The sequence below is a fragment of the Morus notabilis genome, unplaced genomic scaffold (genome assembly GCF_000414095.1).
Source record: "Morus notabilis unplaced genomic scaffold, ASM41409v2 Scaffold338, whole genome shotgun sequence".
Lineage (NCBI taxonomy): Eukaryota > Viridiplantae > Streptophyta > Magnoliopsida > Rosales > Moraceae > Morus > Morus notabilis.
In genome coordinates, this window is record NW_010358348.1 from 29,894 (window position 1) to 48,501 (window position 18,608).

The 18,608-nt window shown below is 34.3% G+C and overlaps 3 protein-coding genes across 4 annotated transcripts; 2 read left to right on the forward strand and 1 right to left on the reverse strand.

Annotated features, from left to right (window-relative positions):
- Positions 1–1,746: 1,746 nt before the first annotated feature.
- On the forward strand, positions 1,747–7,678 carry LOC21396885 (alpha-1,3-mannosyl-glycoprotein 2-beta-N-acetylglucosaminyltransferase). Of its 2 annotated transcripts, none has more exons than XM_024161886.1 (19): positions 1,747–1,960; positions 2,130–2,180; positions 2,470–2,557; positions 2,799–2,861; positions 3,207–3,241; positions 3,336–3,412; positions 3,493–3,538; positions 4,198–4,260; positions 4,735–4,801; positions 4,889–4,957; positions 5,060–5,129; positions 5,237–5,298; positions 5,624–5,714; positions 5,814–5,907; positions 6,345–6,407; positions 6,511–6,549; positions 6,629–6,799; positions 6,967–7,094; positions 7,220–7,678. In XM_024161886.1, exons 1-18 carry the CDS (start codon positions 1,892–1,894, stop codon positions 7,081–7,083), a joined length of 1,335 nt encoding a protein of 444 aa, XP_024017654.1. In that variant the 5' UTR covers positions 1,747–1,891; the 3' UTR covers positions 7,084–7,094; positions 7,220–7,678. The 2 variants fall into 2 exon arrangements, with proteins under 2 accessions (XP_024017654.1, XP_024017655.1); XM_024161887.1 differs by having other exon boundaries at positions 3,207–3,235.
- A 2,357-nt stretch (positions 7,679–10,035) lies between these two features.
- On the forward strand, positions 10,036–14,558 carry LOC21396886 (nucleolar complex protein 4 homolog). Its single transcript, XM_010092396.2, has 15 exons — positions 10,036–10,456; positions 10,538–10,630; positions 10,749–10,822; positions 10,976–11,037; positions 11,124–11,160; positions 11,304–11,404; positions 11,608–11,678; positions 11,869–11,970; positions 12,285–12,343; positions 12,492–12,666; positions 12,766–12,939; positions 13,099–13,255; positions 13,396–13,453; positions 13,559–13,664; positions 14,120–14,558. Exons 1-15 carry the CDS (start codon positions 10,100–10,102, stop codon positions 14,315–14,317), a joined length of 1,824 nt encoding a protein of 607 aa, XP_010090698.1. The 5' UTR covers positions 10,036–10,099; the 3' UTR covers positions 14,318–14,558.
- Positions 14,559–14,717: 159 nt separating this feature from the next.
- LOC112090488 (probable protein phosphatase 2C 27) lies at positions 14,718–17,188 on the reverse strand. The gene is made up of 5 exons (XM_024161888.1): positions 17,047–17,188; positions 16,261–16,623; positions 15,981–16,175; positions 15,648–15,853; positions 14,718–15,476 (listed from the first exon to the last, which is right to left on the reverse strand). The coding sequence occupies exons 2-5, from the start codon at positions 16,459–16,461 to the stop codon at positions 14,966–14,968; spliced, it is 1,113 nt and encodes a 370-aa protein (XP_024017656.1). The 5' UTR covers positions 16,462–16,623; positions 17,047–17,188; the 3' UTR covers positions 14,718–14,965.
- Positions 17,189–18,608: the final 1,420 nt, after the last annotated feature.

The window sequence follows — 18,608 nt, forward strand, 5'->3', positions numbered from 1 at the left end:
TTTATTCCGCGAAACACAAATTGGTAATGAGCTTTTAGTGCTTCGTGGGTGGTTTATCACGCTAATTTCTACCTCCGCATTACTAGTTACCACCCCGTTTTGGAGGCATCACACAAAATTATCCTTTGTTTTTAATAGATAGCCAAAAAAAAAAAAAAAAGGCAAAACTATAAGCAGACTAACATAGACAAGAAAATAAATTTTTTTTTTTAATTTTATACTCTATATTATGCAATTATCTAAAAATTATGAGAAAATTATTAAACTTACTCTTAGAGTGTATGAGTATGAATTTTTATTCTTTACTATCTATTAATACTATTTTGACTAATATAATTATTTGATTGAAAAGAAATTAATCAAATGTAAATAATAAAAATCTAGACCCATATACTCTAAAAAAAGTATTTGTCTCATTTCCTTAAAAATTATACATTGTATGTTAATTTGTATCACATCTACCTTTAAATTTCAATTCTTACATTTTCTTGATGATCAAAATTTTTTTATTTTTTAAAAGACCTAAACGACCTTAAAGAAATAAAAAAAAATCAAAGAGAACAAAATTCAAAACTATGCATGATATTTAGGTCTATTTATAGTTAATATTAATCTTTAATTGAAAAATATGAAGATTTAGCATGAATTTAAAATGTAAATATATCCAAAATATAATTTTTTTAACTTAATATAAGTACTTCTTTTTAAATAACTTAATACCATAAGTACTTGATAACTTGAAAAATGTAGGGCTTGTTCATTTCCATTTTTTTAGTTAGGGTGACTTGAGTTCAGATCTTAATTTAAGTTAAGGTGTATTTGAGTATGGTTTGAGTTGAGATTCTAATTTAAGTTTGTCTTTGGATGTGCACATTTTGAGTTACGGTTTGAATTAAAAATCTATTTGAGTTTATATTTGGGTATGTCAAAACTTGAATTTGTATTTAAATAATATTTTAATAAAAACTTAATAGTGATGGAGAATTTTAATAGGGTATATAGGTGAGCTTTTATTCGTCTCTTTATTGTTAACGCATAGAAAAAAATCATCACAATCGAAATTAAAATAAAAAAGTTATGATGTTTTTAATAATAAAAAATATTGTTCATTAACCTAAGTTTGAATTTATGAACTTGAGTTGAAAAAAAAAAATTTAGATATCGTTCACTTCATGGATTCGAGTTTTTAATTCGAGCTGAAATATGATATTTTCTGAGAACTTTTCACTGTAGTAAAAAAAGTTTGATGTGACATTTTCTGAGAGCTTTTTACTGTAAAAACTTAAAACTGAAAACTCAAATCGGTGAAATGAACGAGTCCTTAAACTTAAATTTTAATTTTAAACTCAAATTAACACTATTTAAACTCAAATTTTATAAAAAAAAATATGAATTTAAATAAAATTATAATTTAAATTTAAATTTTTTTTTTTGAGTTTATCGGTAATGAACAAGCCAATAGGGTGTGAAAATGGTTAAAAAAAAGGTTAAATAACTAAAAAGAAAAAGAAAAATCCGTCAAAATCTGGGGCACGTTGGCAAGTGTAAGGGAATGTTTATTTGATGAATCTGTTTATGATTTTAAATTATAATTTATATTTTTTATAGTATTTTTTTCTTATAAAAATTTTAAATTTTAAAATTTAAATTTATTAATTATAATTTAAATTTATTAATCATAATTCTAAATTTATCGAACGTAATAAATCGACTTGCCTAGTCGAGTAAACGCGGGTAGAAGACGACTTTCCGCCAAATTAAATGAACTTCTTATTTTTTCCCTCTATTTGTTTCCCTTTTCCAATTACATCTTTTTAATTTCTAGAAAGTTCAAAATCTGCAAGATCGAAGCTCCCAAAGAGAGTTTCGCTGCAAGTAAAAGAGAAGAAAAATGGCGAAAATCTTCTGCGATTTCCGATTCCTCCTTTTTCTCGCAGCCGTGGCGTTCTTCTACATCCAGGTTATTACAAAAAATCTTTAGTCCCAAACAATGATCAGTTTTCATGTTCAAAAATCTTGGTGGAATTGATCTCTCGCATTTTGCTCAAATTGATTCGAATATTTTGGTTTGGTTTCTTGTTCTTTCTTGACTTTCTCTCTCTCTGTCTTTTTTTTTTGGCCTTTTTAAGATGCGAATTTTCGCCACACAATCAGAATACTCAGATCGCCTCGCCGCCGCGGTATGTCCAAGTAATTTTGTTTTGTTTTTAAATTTCGTGTTTATACATGTTGTTGATTTATGAGTTATTTCCGTAAATAAATCTAAGTGTGTTTATGATATACTTATTAAGTTGTTGTAATAGCAATTAAGTTAAGAAGTCGCTTATGTCTTTCAAAATGATTGTCATTTTATTTTTCTTTTCCTTTTTCCTCGTAAATTTGTCTTCATTTAGTAGTTCTTTCAGGCAATTTCATGATAAAATCTGCATTTCTATATATATATATATATATATATATATATATAAACAGGTTGCATCTGAGAATCAATGTACAAACCAGTTGAGATCACTAATTGATCAAATAAGCATGCAACAGGAACGCATTGTGGCCCTAGAAGGTGTGATATTTCCTTTACATTGCGCAATCATCCTTATGAGAATCTGTAATCTCATGCATGACCACTTCTGCTTAGCTATACTAGCATTTTAATGGCCCTGCCACTTTTTCTTCTGTATTTAGGAAGTTTTGAACTTCAAGGCAGTAGAAAAATTGGAATGTAGATACAATTTTTCCTTTATCTGCGTAGAATAAGACCTAATTTTGATTTTCTCAATTCTCACGAATGACTACAATTTCAGAAGAAAGGAATCGCCGAGAACTAGAATGCATACAGTTGAAGAACCTTGTTGAAGATCTTAAAAGTATGTGCTTTTAACGATGTTTTTGCCCTGTTTTGCTTTGAGAATATTCTTTACTGTGACTGTCTGTTGGAAGTTCATTCTCCTGCTCCAATGTTTACTATGGATATGGAGTGGGATGGAACTTTCGCAGGTTTCCTTAATCTCTTTCCAAATAAAATTTTTTTTTTTCCTTTTACTAAATTAAGTTGGGAGAAACTAGTCATATTTCAAAAAAGTTCTCTCAGGGAGGATTGTGATTTTTGATTTGTGGATTCTAATTATCTTAGGAAGGGCTTCAATATTAGTAAGATTGTTTATCTATTGGCACATTAAAGTGTTTAGCAATAATTTATGTGAATTTTTCAGGGAAAGACTTACAAAGACTGATTGACAAAGTACAGGTTAAGATAAAACCAGATCTGTCATTCTCATATTACCTTCTAAGAAGTCATCACTGCTACTTCTGCTAATCTTTATTTCTATTGGATTCATTAGGCACCAGTGGCCGCAGTTGTGATCATGGCATGTAATCGTGCTGATTATCTGGAGAGGACCATTAAATCTGTTTTAAAGTGAGTGTTTATGTTTACAGTGATTATAACATGACATGTGAAAATCATACACATTTTAGCTGATAGATGATTTTCTGTAGATATCAAACATCTGTTGCTTCAAAGTATCCACTGTTTGTCTCCCAGGTAATCTCATTGCTTCATTTTGTGCCCAAAGGAAAGAAAGAAGGGATATTTATATTTTAATACCCTGTGTTTTAGGTTTATTCAAAATCTATACCTTCAATTTTAATCTCATCAAATGTATACCCTCAAATTAGATTTAATATACAAATCTATATCTTATTTCGGTCAATAATTGATCTTGACCTTTTAAATGACCAAGTATCCTTGAGAAAAAGAGAGAAAATAAAACTAGAACTTTCCAATACTATAAAAAGTTAAAAATTAAAAATACAAAAAACACATTTCAATGGTATTTTGCAAATTTTTGAGATCAATACCGTAATTTTAAGTTTTTTAATTATCTTTTTTCTTTTTCTATTTTTATTTTTAATTTTTTTATTAAAGGGTATTTTAGGTATTTTAAAGGTCAAAATCGGTGGTTGACTGTAGAAAGGTATAAATTTGAATATTAAATCTAATTTGAAGGTAGACATTTGATGAGATTAAAAACCGAAGGTATAACTTTTGAATAAACCCAAAACATAGGGTACAAAAAGGTTAATATCTCAAGAAAGAACTGTATGCTGTCCTTCAAATTATCATTCTTCATTATTTATTTATAATAAAATAGAATAGATATTTGAACAAGGTTGGTCTATTTATTGTTTTTTCCCCCTCAGGATGGATCTGATCCACATGTGAAAAGTTTGGCTTTGAGCTACGATCAACTCACATATATGCAGGTAGATAACATGTCCATGTGAAGTCTAGTGTAGCGTGCTACATATTTGAGAGCGTGGTCCAATGCATTTGTCTGATTTTTCTTAGTTGGTTCAAGTTCTCAAATTTACTGACCATGCCAAGCCAACTAGCGAAGGATTTATTTATTGCACGAGGTGCCTTACAGGTTCCTGTAGTGTGCAATGGTTTGTTTACCGTTTCTGAATTTGCTTATTTACACATCTAGCAATCAACTGTATGTTACACGATTGACTTTTCCTCTAGCTTTATAACATGCTGAATGCTGATGGTTCAAAAGCATTCTGAAAACATACGAGTTCTTTATTTATTTTTTCCGTTGTTTTCTTGGATATATGGTTGAATCTGTGTTATCTACGGCCAGTGACATTATTCTCATGCTCTGCATATATCTTTATAAATGGCCTTACAAGATCTAGACCAAGCTACCTTAAACCCTTGAATTGCATTAATTGCAGCATTTGGATTATAAACCGGTGGAGACTGAAAGGCCAGGGGAGTTGATTGCATATTACAAGATTTCCCGTATGTTCTCTTTCTGTCTCTCTCCCTCTATCTTTTCCCTCTTGTTATGGTATTACTAAATTCATTGCTTATTGACCCATTTTTTAGGTCATTACAAATGGGCATTGGATGAATTGTTCTACAAGCACAGCTTCAGCCGAGTAATCATACTTGAAGGTGAAATTGTCTTCCCTTTAAAATGTCTCGTCACTTTTGTCCCTGCGATATTACTCTATATTTAGAGGAATTGCATAGTAAGGTAATTTATTTTTAATGCAGATGATATGGAAATCGCTCCTGATTTTTTTGATTACTTTGAGGCTGCTGCAGCTCTCCTTGATAAAGACAAGTATGTCTTATTGTGAAGTCAAACTCATATAATTGGGATATTAAAGGTTTAGCCTCAAAAAGTAGTTTGTTTCCCCTTTCACATTTTTGGTACTATAACTGTGGTAGGTCCATCATGGCTGTTTCCTCATGGAATGACAATGGGCAAAAGCAGTACGTGCATGATCCTTGTGAGTTCTCTTCGAACTTCTTCCATTTGATTAATCATTCTATGATAAAATTCACGGTTACCATCACTTTCATTTGAAACAACATAATGTACTAATTTAGTGAGTGTGGCAAGCATAAACTCCGCATTGTTGGAGTTGTTATGGACATGGTAGACCACGACATTGGTAGCACTAGCTTTTTCTCTGCCTGATATTTGCTCTTTTTTTCCCCTCTTTCACTTTCTGTGTCGTAATGCAATCAATTTACTGACAATCTCGTGTTATTGCTTGAAGAAAGTTATCAGTTATCTTCATGCTGTGATGTGCTATTTCGTTTGTTGTGTAGACATGCTTTATCGCTCAGATTTCTTTCCTGGGCTTGGATGGATGCTGGCTAGATCTACATGGGATGAGTTGTCCCCAAAGTGGCCAAAGGCATATCCTTGTTGTTTAAGTGCGTGTTGTTGTCTAGGTCATAGTCGTGATGATTTTTTGTTCGATGTCCTCTAAAATTGTTTTCTTTGACAACACTTCACTTACTGGGATGACTGGTTGAGATCAAAGGAGAATCACAAAGGTCGACAATTTATTCGTCCAGAAGTGTGCAGAACCTATAACTTTGGTGAACATGTATGTATGAGGATATTTTTCATTGCCATCTCAACATTGGATTTTTTATTTTATTATTATTATTTTTTTTTGAATTTCTTCACAGAGTTGATTAAAATGGATTATGTGGATATTACTGTTGTTCCCAGAATCTTCTTCCAAGTCCTCTAAAAATCCATATTCACACAGATATTTTGTTTCTTAAAAATGGATTGAACATAAAGTTGAAGGAGCTCCAGTTTCGTGCGCGTGCGCGCGCGCACAAGGCTTTTCCTCGTTTTCTTTCATTCCCATCATATCGCTTTAAATCCATCTTAAGCAAAACTCAGGATAATTGGTACTTTCTACTGGAAGGCTTTGTGACCAAATGAATTCTAAACATAGCATTTGTTATATGTTTGTGTCACTTTTATGCATACAGTCATGCTTCATTCAAGTCTTTTTGAGATTTTCTATAGGGATCTAGTATGGGCCAATTTTATCATCAATATCTTGCACCAATCAAGCTGAACGATGTCCAGGTAAGTACAAATCTGCATCGCTGGCTTGTGACTGTTTTGCAGTTTGTGTTTCTTTTTCTTAAATCATGTTTCATGCTGTTTTTCTTTCTTCTCCTTGCAAAAGGTTAACTGGAAATCAATGGATTTGAGCTACCTGATGGAGGTACTGTGCATATTATTTTCACTTAAACGTTTCCCACTTTCATTATGTTTCGAATTGATAATTTCCCTCCTTTTTATAGGACAATTATGTGAAGCACTTTGCTGATGTTGTTAGAAAAGCTAAACCTATTCATGGAAACGACATTGTTCTGAAAGTTTCTAATATTGTCGGGGATGTGCGAATAAAGTATGAAGATCAGTCAGACTTTGAACACATTGCAAGGAAGTTTGGTATTTTTGAGGAGTGGAAGGTGATTTCCTCTTTCTTCTTTGAAGCAATGGTGTGCAAGTCAGAAATAGCTGTGCATGCAAAATATGTTCAGCTGACTTCTCAGAAGTTATCATTTTTCTTGGGTGTAAATTGTTTTATTTGAACTGTCAAGTAATCTTGTTTCTTTTTCTTCTCTCACCATCTCAGGATGGTGTACCAAGAACAGCGTATAAAGGTATAGTTGTTTTCCGCTACCAAACATCAAGACGTGTATTCCTTGTCGGTCCTGATTCTCTCAAAGAACTTGGGGTTGCAGATTCTTGATGCAGCACGAGGTTAGTGGCAAAAATTTGATACTCTGATGAACACATGTTTTAGCCTTCTTATGGTATCAATAGTTGTATTGGTTTTTATCAGTTTAGAGCTGTAAAAACACTTTTGTTGCCTTGCTGATGGACAGAGATCATGAAGCTCAACATGTTTAGGCACTACAGTGGGGGTTCGCACGAAAGGATTGTTGTTAAAGCGCGAGTGAGTTTAACGATCAGGAGTCACAGCACTGTCCTATACTTCTAGATGATTTAAGTTCGTGCGCTGACTGCTTTTTGTGGTTGGAGTTCGCTAATTGCCAAGTTCAACAATTTAACTTGATAAGAAAGAGAGCCTTGTTCTTCAAGCGGTATTTGGTAATCAGCAGACTTGTGAAGTGATACGGAACTGGCATGATAATATGTAATACATACTCCTATGCACAGGATTCTTTTGTTTGACTAATATCTTCCAATGATGTCTCCTACTGATGCTGTATACAAATCATTTAAAATTTATTACCCTCGAGAGAATGCCTCACTGAAGAGGATTTTGTAAGTCCTTTTGAGAAATTGGATATAGATTTTGCCACTCTTTTAACACTGCAAAATGACTTTTCTTTTACATTGCAAGCAAACGACATGGAAATGTAAATTTATCTCTCTCTCTCATTATTATTCTTGGCTTTTGTTTATCCATAATTAATATACCTATAGTTATCTGTGTTAGTTATCTGTGTTAGACCAGACATACCCAGTAATAGCGCGTTATGTATGTACTATACGGTTAAATAAATCCTGTTTAAACAAAAACTAAAAATGTTGTGAAGTAAAATGTGGAATAATCAAATGAACAGTGATATGGTTATTTAACGTGGCCAAAAACTCTTTCAAGAAAAAATCACATGTGCTGATCACACTAGCACAAAGAGGATTCCACTATCATTAAATACAGTTGCAAAGCTTGAAATTACAACAAATCTCTTGAATCTACACTAACTCTTAACTCACGATCTGCCTTCGGTCTTTTTGACCTACTCTAAGCACGATGCCTGCCTTCAATCTTCCTAACTTACTCCGAGCACCACAATCCGCCTTTGGCTCCTCCTCAGACCTACTTTGGATCCTCACAAAGTCCGCATACATCGGTTAAGAGTTACAAATTAAGCCTAACAAAAGCTCTGGTTTTCTCTCACTCTTAAGCACAAAGGAGAACACTCAATTTTTTCTCACAATATGAACACTCAAATTTTGTCCGCGATCTCTCAACATGAAGGCCTCAAGGCGACCTCCTTAAATAATGAACCACTCGGATATAAGAGAGGTCTAGAATCTCTCCACTTGATCTGGGTTAAGATCTTATTGCAATTTCTTCACTGAATTTCAGATGCACAAAATCTTTCCATTTTAAGTTTTCCTGAAATTCCAGCTGTCATCGTATGAACAAATTCGAAATCCTTCGCAATGTGCGGATAGACAGCTAGCTTATTGACTGGACAGATTACTTGAATTTGCAGTTGTCAAAACACTAAAGATAGACAGCTCGTGATTTGTTAATCAAATTCTAATTCAATCATATCCGAAATTGCTCATGAAAATCTTGAATGAAATATCCGGAAAAACTTGGTCAATGATTAAATTGATCCTCAATGAACTTAGACTCATATATGTGCAAAGATCAAATCCACATAATCCGAAATTGTCAAGAATAGATGAGATAAATTTGTGATCAGCAAGTAAAAAATATTATCTCATATAATCAGTAATCATATCCTGTAAAAGAATCTGAATATTAGCTCAAAAGTCAACCTGTGTTGACAACTAATATAATCTCCAATTATCCAATTAAATTAGTCTATTTATGGAAACAAATTATGGGGAAATCAATCAACAAATTAAGAAAACAAAGTGTAAAAACAACAACACATAATTAAATTGATTTGATACAAGGTTGCCAACAAACAAACACAAATCCCTCGCCAATTACACATGTCATATAGGAATAAAAATCCTAATAATATGTACAAGTTTTTATGTTGTTTGTAACTCTAATTTTTATGTCCTAGTTTTTTGTTTTGTTTTGTTTTTAAAAAAACTTGTTTAGCAAACGAGAAGATTTACGAGCAGATGTTTGTTGGAGCAGGTTGTTTATTTTTTGTTTGGAGCAGGTTCTTTATGAATATGTAAGAGAAGAAAAGTGAGATTAATTATAAAAATTTCTTTCAACAATGATTCATGCGACACTTTGTCTCCTTAATTTTTAACACGTAATACTCATTCCTCTTGAATTATAAATTGTTAATAAAAATTCTTTTTCTGTTAGTGTTTTGAACAGACTCGCCACATGTTACACAAATTGAATAATGGTATTTTAGAAATAAAAGTAATTAATTTAAAATAAATTTATTAAAATAATGGAATTAGGTAGAATTATCGTGATGGTTTTGACTCAGTAATCAATGCTATTAACATTTAACATTAGGAAAGAGAAATATAAATACAAAAAGTTGACATAGACAAAATATTTAAATGTATTTTCATTAAACATGTGTATTATATTAATAAAACGAGTGGTATAACTGGTGTATTGAATAATTACTCCATTTAATAGTATTAACCGACTTGAAGGCATTAGAACTTCTCAAGAATGATCCCCAAAAAAAAAAAAAAAAATTGTGAAGAATGACATCCCGTTTGACGTTTAAATAACAAGAAACTGTAACTGTCCTTTGCAACACCTCAAGGGACGTGTCGTTCTTCTTAAAACGACAACAAACTTTTTTTGCTCAAAAAACGACAACAAACTTAAAGAAACAAACATTTTCCACGCGCAGATTTTAATACTAAACGACAGTAAACAGCCATTTAAAAAAAGGACAGACAAGTCAATCAATACGACATGTCGTTTTATAAAACTAGTATTATTCTCAAAACCTAAGCACCGATCAAACGTGCTCTTCTTCTCCTCGATTAGTCTTTGTGCGTGCGTCTCTCAGTTTCCGTTCCCGCCGAGCTTCGCACCACCGCCAACAATGGCTTCCATTCTCTCGAAGAAGCAAAAAAAGAAGCAGAAGACCACCACGCTTTCTCACCTCAAAACCCTAGGCCACCAGCTTCTCTCCTCCCGGGCCCACATCAACAACCTTCCGACTCTCCTCTCCTTCGTCTCCTCCTCTTCGCCTCCTCAGTTCGCCCTCGAATCCCTCCTCTCTCTCCACTCCTTCTTCACCCCCGTCCTCTCCGACCTCACTCCTTCCTCCGCCAAGCTCTCCGCCGCCACGGACGACCCCGACCTCATCTACCGGACATGGCTCCGAGCCAAGTTCCACGACTTCGTCAGGTCGCTCGTCGACGTCTCGGTTTCGCCGCAGTCTGATGAAACTCTCAATGTAGGTTTTCGTAATTTTGTTTTTCTTTTGAAATTGGCAAATTTGTCTCATTTTTGTGTGTTTGTGGGGATGGTTTTGTAGGAGGTTGTCCTGGATACGTTAATGGAGTTCGTAAAGCTTGGGAATGGAGGAAGGTTTAACTCTGCTATATACCACAAGCTTATATACAGCATTGTATGTTATGCTGCTTTCTTTCTTTGTTTTTTTTTTTTTTTTGTTGCAATTTGTGCAGAAACTCAAAAAGTTGTTGTTGTTGGTTTTTTTTTTTTATTTATTTTAAATTCTTTGTTAGATTCACTCTACAAGCCCGGTTGATTTCGTGTTGGACTTGCTGGTTTCCAAGTATTTCAAGTACATTGATGTGCGGTACGATTACAATGTTGTTGTATTTTAGCATTCCTTTTGCTTGTTCATTTCTCAGTTTTGAAATAGTATATACTATATATATTTAGTATTTGGGTAGTAGACTAGTAGTCTGTTCACGTTTCTTCTCTTCTTACGTTGATCTGTTTGGCACAGATATTTTACCTGCATTAGTGTGGAAAAGATTTCTAGGACATTGGAAGAGAAAGGCTTCCCAGGTACCTTCCGGCCATGGTTATTATAATACAATACATACAAAATCTCGGTTGTTGTTTAGCGGTTTGACTTATTTCCCCGTTGTTAGGTACAAATGGCAACAAGGAGAATCATTCTATCGAAAGGTACGTAGCTTTGAAATTGGATTCTTTTTCCCTTGAGTCTCTTTACAGCTGATCTCTATTGCAGAAATATCTTAGGTTCCTTGATTGATTGGTGCTATGGCTTTGTGAGCGTTTGATAATTAAATGCAATGCTTTTCTTGCAGCACAGAGCACTTAATTCACAAGATTCATCAAGTTTTATCCCGCATACCCGCACTAGAAGGATCAGTTGACAAAATGGACCATGAGATGTGGAGTGAATCAGGTAATTTCTCCCCTGGGCGTTGCTCCCAGCATCCTCTTTGTTTTGTATGATAAAGTTTTATTGTTGATTATACCATCTTTGATCTTATTTTTCTGCTTTTATTCCTGTTGAGGGAAAAGTTCTCTCTTTTGATTTATTGAACTCTACATCTTGCGTTTCTTTGTTCCCCTTATCATTGAATAAGATTATTTTGTATAAAAAAGGTGAAAATGAAAACCTTTCCGGAGAGCAGAAAGAAGGCAAAAAGAGGAAAAGCGAGAAGAATAATTCGAAGGTAAAATATGAGCTATGTATTGTTATATTGTGTAAATGCTGCTAGCTGTGGTACTTTTCTCTATCCATGACTCTACTACGTAGTCCGTTCTTTCTTTCTGTTTTGAAATATCTAAGTTTCATTCAATGTTCTTTTGTTTTCTTAAATGTGAAAGTTCATTGTTCTTTTGATTTATATTACACGTGTGCAGGTTTTGTCTGCATCAACTATTGCGAAGAGGATGAAACTAAAATTTACTAAAGCCTGGATTACTTTTCTTAGGTTGCCCCTTCCACTTGATGTGTACAAGCAAGTAAGATCCCCGTAATTTTTCAGTTGTAGTGCCCTTAAAACATGATTATATTATTTCTGTACTTTACAACGGCCGCTTCTATAAGCATTAATGTTGTCTAATTTGGATTCTTTTTACTGCTGATTTTTATGGTAAACTGTTAAAATTTGAGGTAAAAGGAATAATTTTGTTTAAAGAGTGTGCTTTAGAAATAGAGAGAGATGAATTATTGTGCTATAAGCTATTTGGGCTTTTTGGTTTGAGTTGCAAAGGAATAATATGTATAACTAGTATGTCTTCTTATTTTCTGATATTGCTGCCTTTTTTATGCTCAGGTTCTTGTCAGTCTCCATCAGGCGGTTATTCCTCATCTTTCTAATCCCGTTATGCTATGGTATGCTTGTTTTGTTATTGGGGTAACTTCCAAGGAAGGAATTATATTGAAATTTCAATCAACTCTGATCAAATGGCCTGTAAATTAAGAGTAGATTTTATGCGTCTTTCATTATTTTGACTCTGATAAATTACTTGTCATTATGCAGCGACTTCTTGACAAAATCATACGACATTGGTGGTGTTATTAGTGTGATGGCTCTTAGTAGTCTCTACATCCTCTTGACACAACATGGTTTAGAGTATCCCAACTTCTATGAAAAGCTTTATGCACTATTGACGCCTTCAATCTTTATGGCAAAACATCGGGCAAAGTTTTTTCAGGTAATGCTAATTAGCTTTGCACTAATAGTCGTTTGGTGTTGAAATGTTATCTGTCATGTGCGTTTTATGTTTGCATTAATATGATTATTTAATCTGCAGCTTCTTGATTCTTGCTTAAAGTCACCACTTCTCCCTGCATATTTGGCTTCGGCTTTTGCTAAAAAGCTTAGCCGATTGTCAATTTCAGTTCCTCCTTCAGGAGGGTTGGTCATTGTAGCGCTGATTCATAACCTTCTAAGAAGACATCCTTCAATAAACTGTTTGGTGCACCGGGTAGATACAAAATCCTACTTTATTTGTTGTTTTTTGTCGTATCCATTATCTTTTTGTTCCAAGTGAAAGATTTAAATGGTCTAATTTGTGATAAATTTGCACCTTTTCTCTTTATTTCTCTGCACTTTGAGAAGATTAAAAGTTTTAATGTTTGTGCAGGAAGATGATGAAGCTGCTAAAGAAGATACAGAAGCAGATAAAAGGGTTTCTGATAATGCAGATGACGCTAGAACTGGGACGGATGTGTCAGACAGAAAACTAGGCGTTGATCATTTTAATGACGAGGAAAGAGATCCGAAAAAGTCACGTGCCATGAGTAAGTCTCATATTGCTTTCCTTTAATACATAAAAGGACTTGTGATGCATCGATGTTCATGCACACATGTATACAAAACTGAGTGGCTGTATTGCTTATTTATTGAAGTATTTACATATTGATTATTATATTTGGTGTAGGAAGTTCACTTTGGGAAATTGATACACTCCGTCATCATTACTGCCCTCCTGTTTCAAGGTACATGCTTTTGTAATAAACAATAATGCTCTTACGTGTCTTTTTGCAAATCTAGTTATCTAACTATTCCCTATATTCTAATGCTTCTTCTTTCTATCCTATTAGATTTGTTTTGTCACTTGAGAATGATCTGACAGTCAGAGCTAAAACAACTGAAATTTCTATTCAAGATTTCAGCTCAGGTTCATATTCGACAATATTTGGAGACGAGGTAATTTTTAACACCATTCAGTTCGTATTTGAAATTTATAGTTACCAAAGTCATGTTCTTAGTTGACCTGTTTAAACAGAAAAACATATAATTTGCTGCGTTGCTTTTCCATCATCGTCCTGCCTGTCAATATGTCTTAGTTGAACTATTTTCATGGCTTGTATCTGGAGGAATCAAAGCTTCTCCGTTTAGGAGCTCTGCAGAGTATTAGCTTCACCATTTATCGTCTGGAACAATCTAATTTTAACATCGTCTTTACATCCATGCAAGTTTTGTAATCAAGATGCTAGCCAGGTTTTTTTAATAGTAGTCATAGCCATCTGTTTTATGAACCACTTATGGATAGAGAGGATAAAGTTCAATTTATCTTGTTTCGCGCTAATTATTTAGGTTTTTCTCAGTTTAGTTAGTTCTATGCAAACGGCAACTGAACTGCTTCAAAATTTAAACTACAGATCAGACGAAGGGTAAAACAAGTTCCACTAGCATTCTACAAAGCAACTCCAACCTCATTGTTTGCTGAGTCTGATTTTGCCGGTTGGACTTTCAAATATGATGGAAAGAAAAACAAGAATGGTGGTGCTGAAGAGAATGAGACCACAGAAGAACTGAAAGAGGGTGATCATAATACGGCAAAACGACCGCGAATCTGAGTATTTACCATTGCACTCCCTTCTGTATCTCTCTTAGGTGTGCAGATATTTCATGCTTGTTAATCATTTCACCTAAGAGATTTTTCCCCTTCTGGGATGTTATAGGTCTTCTATTATCTATTCTTTCCTCAGCAACAAATTTTGACCTGGCTTCTCCAATACCAATAGTGTTGACTTTGCAAATGTACCTTATATTCTCTGATGATGTCATTGCAGCCATAGTTAATTTAGTCTGAGTCTTCCGTGGTGTCAATTTTTATATCGAATTTTATGGGCATCGTGCCCTTTAATTTCTGTTGCATCGTTTTGGCTTAATCGTTTACTGGTTATATTACGCTAATGATTTCTAGTTGGCATTCAAAAGTTTCTATTACAATTTACATACAAACAGAGTCTCGGGTTCAAATTGATAGGATGGATTCTGAAAATAATATAAACATATAATGCCAATCTATTATGTACAAGACAGTCATGAAATACTAGATGCTAACGAAAATAAATCTTCCCCAAGAAAAAAAAAAAAAAGAAACAAAAAGGACCCCTTAAAAAGTGTAACTGGTGGTTCAATATCATCCACGAAGGCTATTGAGCATAATCGATTCCAATAAATTATACACTAACTACTATCTAAGGCATCCTGAAGAAGACTCAAACCTTCTGCAGATATGCTCCTGCTGAGATTTCAATGCGAGGCGGTGGGTCCAGTGAGAAACAAACGATGACAACTGTGAGGTTGTCGCGGGAGTTGCGCTTAAGGGCCTCCCTAACCAACTCTCTGGAGCATCTCTCAGGATCATTGTGAAGCATCAGCTCTTTCCTTATCATTGTGACTGCACACTGGCTGCTCATCACATCCCACAAGCCATCACAGGCAAGAATCAGGAACTCGTCTTCTTCACTCAGGATTGCCTCCTGAAGCTCTGGCTCTGCACTCAAGGGACATGAAGAGCCTTTGGGGCCTTTCATGTGCCAATCCCCGAGGGCCCTTGCCACAGATAGTTGACCGTTAAGGTAGCCATCGTAGACAACGCCACCAAGTTTTTCGATTCTTAATCTCTCGGAGATGCAATTGGGTTTATGGTCCTTTGACAGCTCGATTGCCCTTCCCCGTTTGCTGAGCACAGCTCGACAGTCCCCAGCATTGGCAATCAACATTGTCCTGATAAAGAAAATTACAAGAATTATGTCTCAGAACATGATATTGAGATAGCTAGCTGCAACATAATATATACTAAAAGAACAACTTCAATTACATTTTAAAACTATTGAGCATCAGTTTACAGATTGTGGACATACATAAACTAGAGAATACGCAGTTAATACTTCTTACCTTCCAAAAATAAGGGCAGTTAGTGCAGTGGTACCAGAGGAACTATCAAGAGAACCCTCATCAGCAAATGCGTGGTCGGCATTGAAGAAAGCGCTCTTAATAGCCTTCTCCACACAAAATGGGTAATCGACATCGTTGACTATAAACCTTAAAATGTTCTCCTTAATGAATAAAGCTGCATCTGTACCGCCATGGCCATCAAAGACCTGCAATAAAACAACAATGTTCGGTTCACAAATCCATGGTATGATATTTGTGATCACCACCAGCAAACCAGCAAAGTAATAATAAGAGTTCTATAATGTGAATGAAAGAAGCAACCAACTTACAGACCCCATAGAAAGCTCCAGGAGAAGTTAAGTTGGCCGTTGCACCTAGATGTTCAAGAAGATCGTCTATGCATATGTGCTCGTCCTCCATGGACACTTTTGATCCGATCTCGGAACAGCTTCCCGACCGAAAAATAGGCACGAATGTCCCGTTACCATCGGACGGTGGCTTGGAACTAACAATCCCAATATCATAATCCTAGCAAAGGATAAAAAAAGGAAAGTATTTAACAGACGAGCAAAGAAAGACCAAGTAACACTGCTGAACATAGGCTTTTACTTACCCCCTCAGTGGCATGATTCAACTGGGCAGAGCTCACAGAATGCCTAATTGATGAGATGTGCCTAGGAGGTTTCCCAAGGGTTGGTTCTTTTATGGTTTCTAGAGTTTCTGGTTTTTCATCTTTGGTTATAGTTATATTGACCTTTCTGTAGTTGCCATCAACTAAAGAAAGTGGAGGTGGAAATTCAGTCCCTGCAGCCATATATAAGTTTCCAAAACATGAACCCACTTATTTATTACAATAAATAATCCTTTTTTCCAAACACTCCTTTTTATATTATCTAAAAGAGGCTTTTCAAACCCACTTTAGCTGCTGAACAATTTTTCTTCAATGTCGTTGCTCGAATGTATTATATTTGGAAACCTGTAAAACCCCAAAGAAATCTAAAGTTAAGCAAAAAGATCAAGCAATTCAATGACAAAAAAAAAATTAATAATAAATAAAGTTTTAACAAAAAAGTCGTAGTTGATCCCTAAATCTAAACAAAAGGATCAAAAGAATAAATGAAGAGAGAGAAAAAAATATATCCAAAGAAGAAATTCGGGCTTGATAGATTCAACAAACGCGTAAAATCGTAATAAAAGAAAAATCAAATTTCTCCAACAACCCAAATCAAGTTAGCAAATTTCAGAAAATTCTAGTGCTTGATCAAAGAACAAACTCAAACATGAACAACTAAAGGGATCAAAGATAGATAACTAAAGCTAAAACAAAAATCTAAGAAATTGCAAATAAAATAACAAATAAGAAATGAATTGGAATCTACTTAAACCAAAAAGCACCAACCTTGAACGAACTTGGCGTACAAATTTATGGTAAGAGCTAATAAAAAAACAAAACCAAGATCCCAGAAAGACGAATTCGAGAAGGAGGAGCAAAAAAAAAAAAAAAAAAGCTTTCTCGGTGATAAATGCAAAACTGTTGTTCAACTTTTAATAGGATTCTGGAAGAGTTTATTTAAGTTGTTTTAGTTGACAAAGGAAAACCAAAAAGGATCTGCTGTCATGTGGGTTTCTTTTCGGGAACCGGCAGTTCAGGTTACCCGGTGGACTTTATGGTTTGTACGAAAGGGAATTACCAATACGTGGCGACATTGGAGTGGGTGAAAGTTGTTAGATTACCGGATAAGAAAGGTGTCGTATTTCAAAGATTGCGGCTGGGTTAATGGGAGCCGTTGGATGATGGGACTGGAAAAAAAAGGGAAAGAAATACATAAAAAAAGAAAAGGTGTCGTTGACGGCCGTTGACTGCGCCGATTAAGGGCTCGTTTCCCAACGAGTTCAACGACGAAATGGAGCGTGTCGTAGCGTGGTACTGTCTGGTACCTTAGTCACCAACTCTCTCTCTCTCTTTTAATTGTTTTTCGTTTTGTCCGAGGCGGTGACTTGGCAGTTGCCGGTAACCGTTGATCGCGGTTGTTAACAGCTGTAGTTCAATACCAGTTTTTTCACAGCGACGGAGGGCGCTGTTATTGGGCTGGACCTCTTTGGAGGGTCCGTTTAGATCTTCCGGGCTCAGTAATGGGCCCGATCAAGTCCATCACAATATTTTCCTTTTCTTTTAAAAAAAAATAGAAAAATGTTGTCCCGCTGACCTTGAGAAAGAAACTAATAATAATAATAATAACAATGATAACAATAACAATAATAATAATAATAACAATAACGACGATAGAGGTCCCAGTTTTTATTTTAAAGTTTTAATACAATTGACATATCATGTATTTCATTATTATGTGTTTAGAAAATATCACCTCAATCAATAGTAAAAATTAAAAATACTAAGGAAAATTAACAACTCATTCATTATGTGAGTTGGTAATAAAAAACTGAAATAAAAGTTGAGTCATCGACATATCTATTTTCTTACTTAAAATAAAAAATCAACGCTCTATTAATTATTAAATCTGTTATAGAGAGGTGTCGAAAAAATAAAATAAAAAAACTCCCCCTTTTTTTGACCTCATAGTAGAATTTTCTTTGCTATTATCGCATTGCTTTCGAAGAGAACATAGTGATTTACTAGAAAGACAATATATAGTGACGAAAGCGTGAACAGCATATGTGAAAACTGATTCCTAACGAAAAACAGAAGTGAAAACTGAAAACCATATCTTAATCTACTAATTTATCCCAAAAACTTAGAGCGTATTTTTATATTTTAACACTCTTTTTTACGTAAGAATGTAATTATGTGAGTTTAAACTCATGACATTCTACTCTGATACTATATTAATTTATTAATTTATTTCAAAAATTTAAACTCTTAAGAGATAGACTAATAATAATTTTTATATTTAACACCATGTATCAACTATCAATCGCCAGGTAAAAAATTTCCTAAAAAGA

What these genes read in the sequence shown, in the direction of transcription:
- LOC21396886 (XM_010092396.2), top strand. Translation starts at nt 10,100, where the DNA reads ATGGCTTCCATTCTCTCGAAGAAGCAAAAAAAGAAGCAGAAGACCACC. An exon ending in TCTAATCCCGTTATGCTATG is followed by an intron (nt 12,344 to 12,491) that starts GTATGCTTGTTT and finishes GTCATTATGCAG; the next exon opens with CGACTTCTTGACAAAATCAT. An exon ending in GAAAAAGTCACGTGCCATGA is followed by an intron (nt 13,256 to 13,395) that starts GTAAGTCTCATA and finishes TATTTGGTGTAG; the next exon opens with GAAGTTCACTTTGGGAAATT.
- LOC21396885 (XM_024161886.1), top strand. Translation starts at nt 1,892, where the DNA reads ATGGCGAAAATCTTCTGCGATTTCCGATTCCTCCTTTTTCTCGCAGCC. An exon ending in ACGCATTGTGGCCCTAGAAG is followed by an intron (nt 2,558 to 2,798) that starts GTGTGATATTTC and finishes CTACAATTTCAG; the next exon opens with AAGAAAGGAATCGCCGAGAA. An exon ending in CCGAGTAATCATACTTGAAG is followed by an intron (nt 4,958 to 5,059) that starts GTGAAATTGTCT and finishes TTTTTAATGCAG; the next exon opens with ATGATATGGAAATCGCTCCT.
- LOC112090488 (XM_024161888.1), bottom strand. Translation starts at nt 16,461, where the DNA reads ATGGCTGCAGGGACTGAATTTCCACCTCCACTTTCTTTAGTTGATGGC. An exon ending in TGAATCATGCCACTGAGGGG is followed by an intron (nt 16,176 to 16,260) that starts GTAAGTAAAAGC and finishes ATCCTTTGCTAG; the next exon opens with GATTATGATATTGGGATTGT. An exon ending in CTCCTGGAGCTTTCTATGGG is followed by an intron (nt 15,854 to 15,980) that starts GTCTGTAAGTTG and finishes GTTTTATTGCAG; the next exon opens with GTCTTTGATGGCCATGGCGG.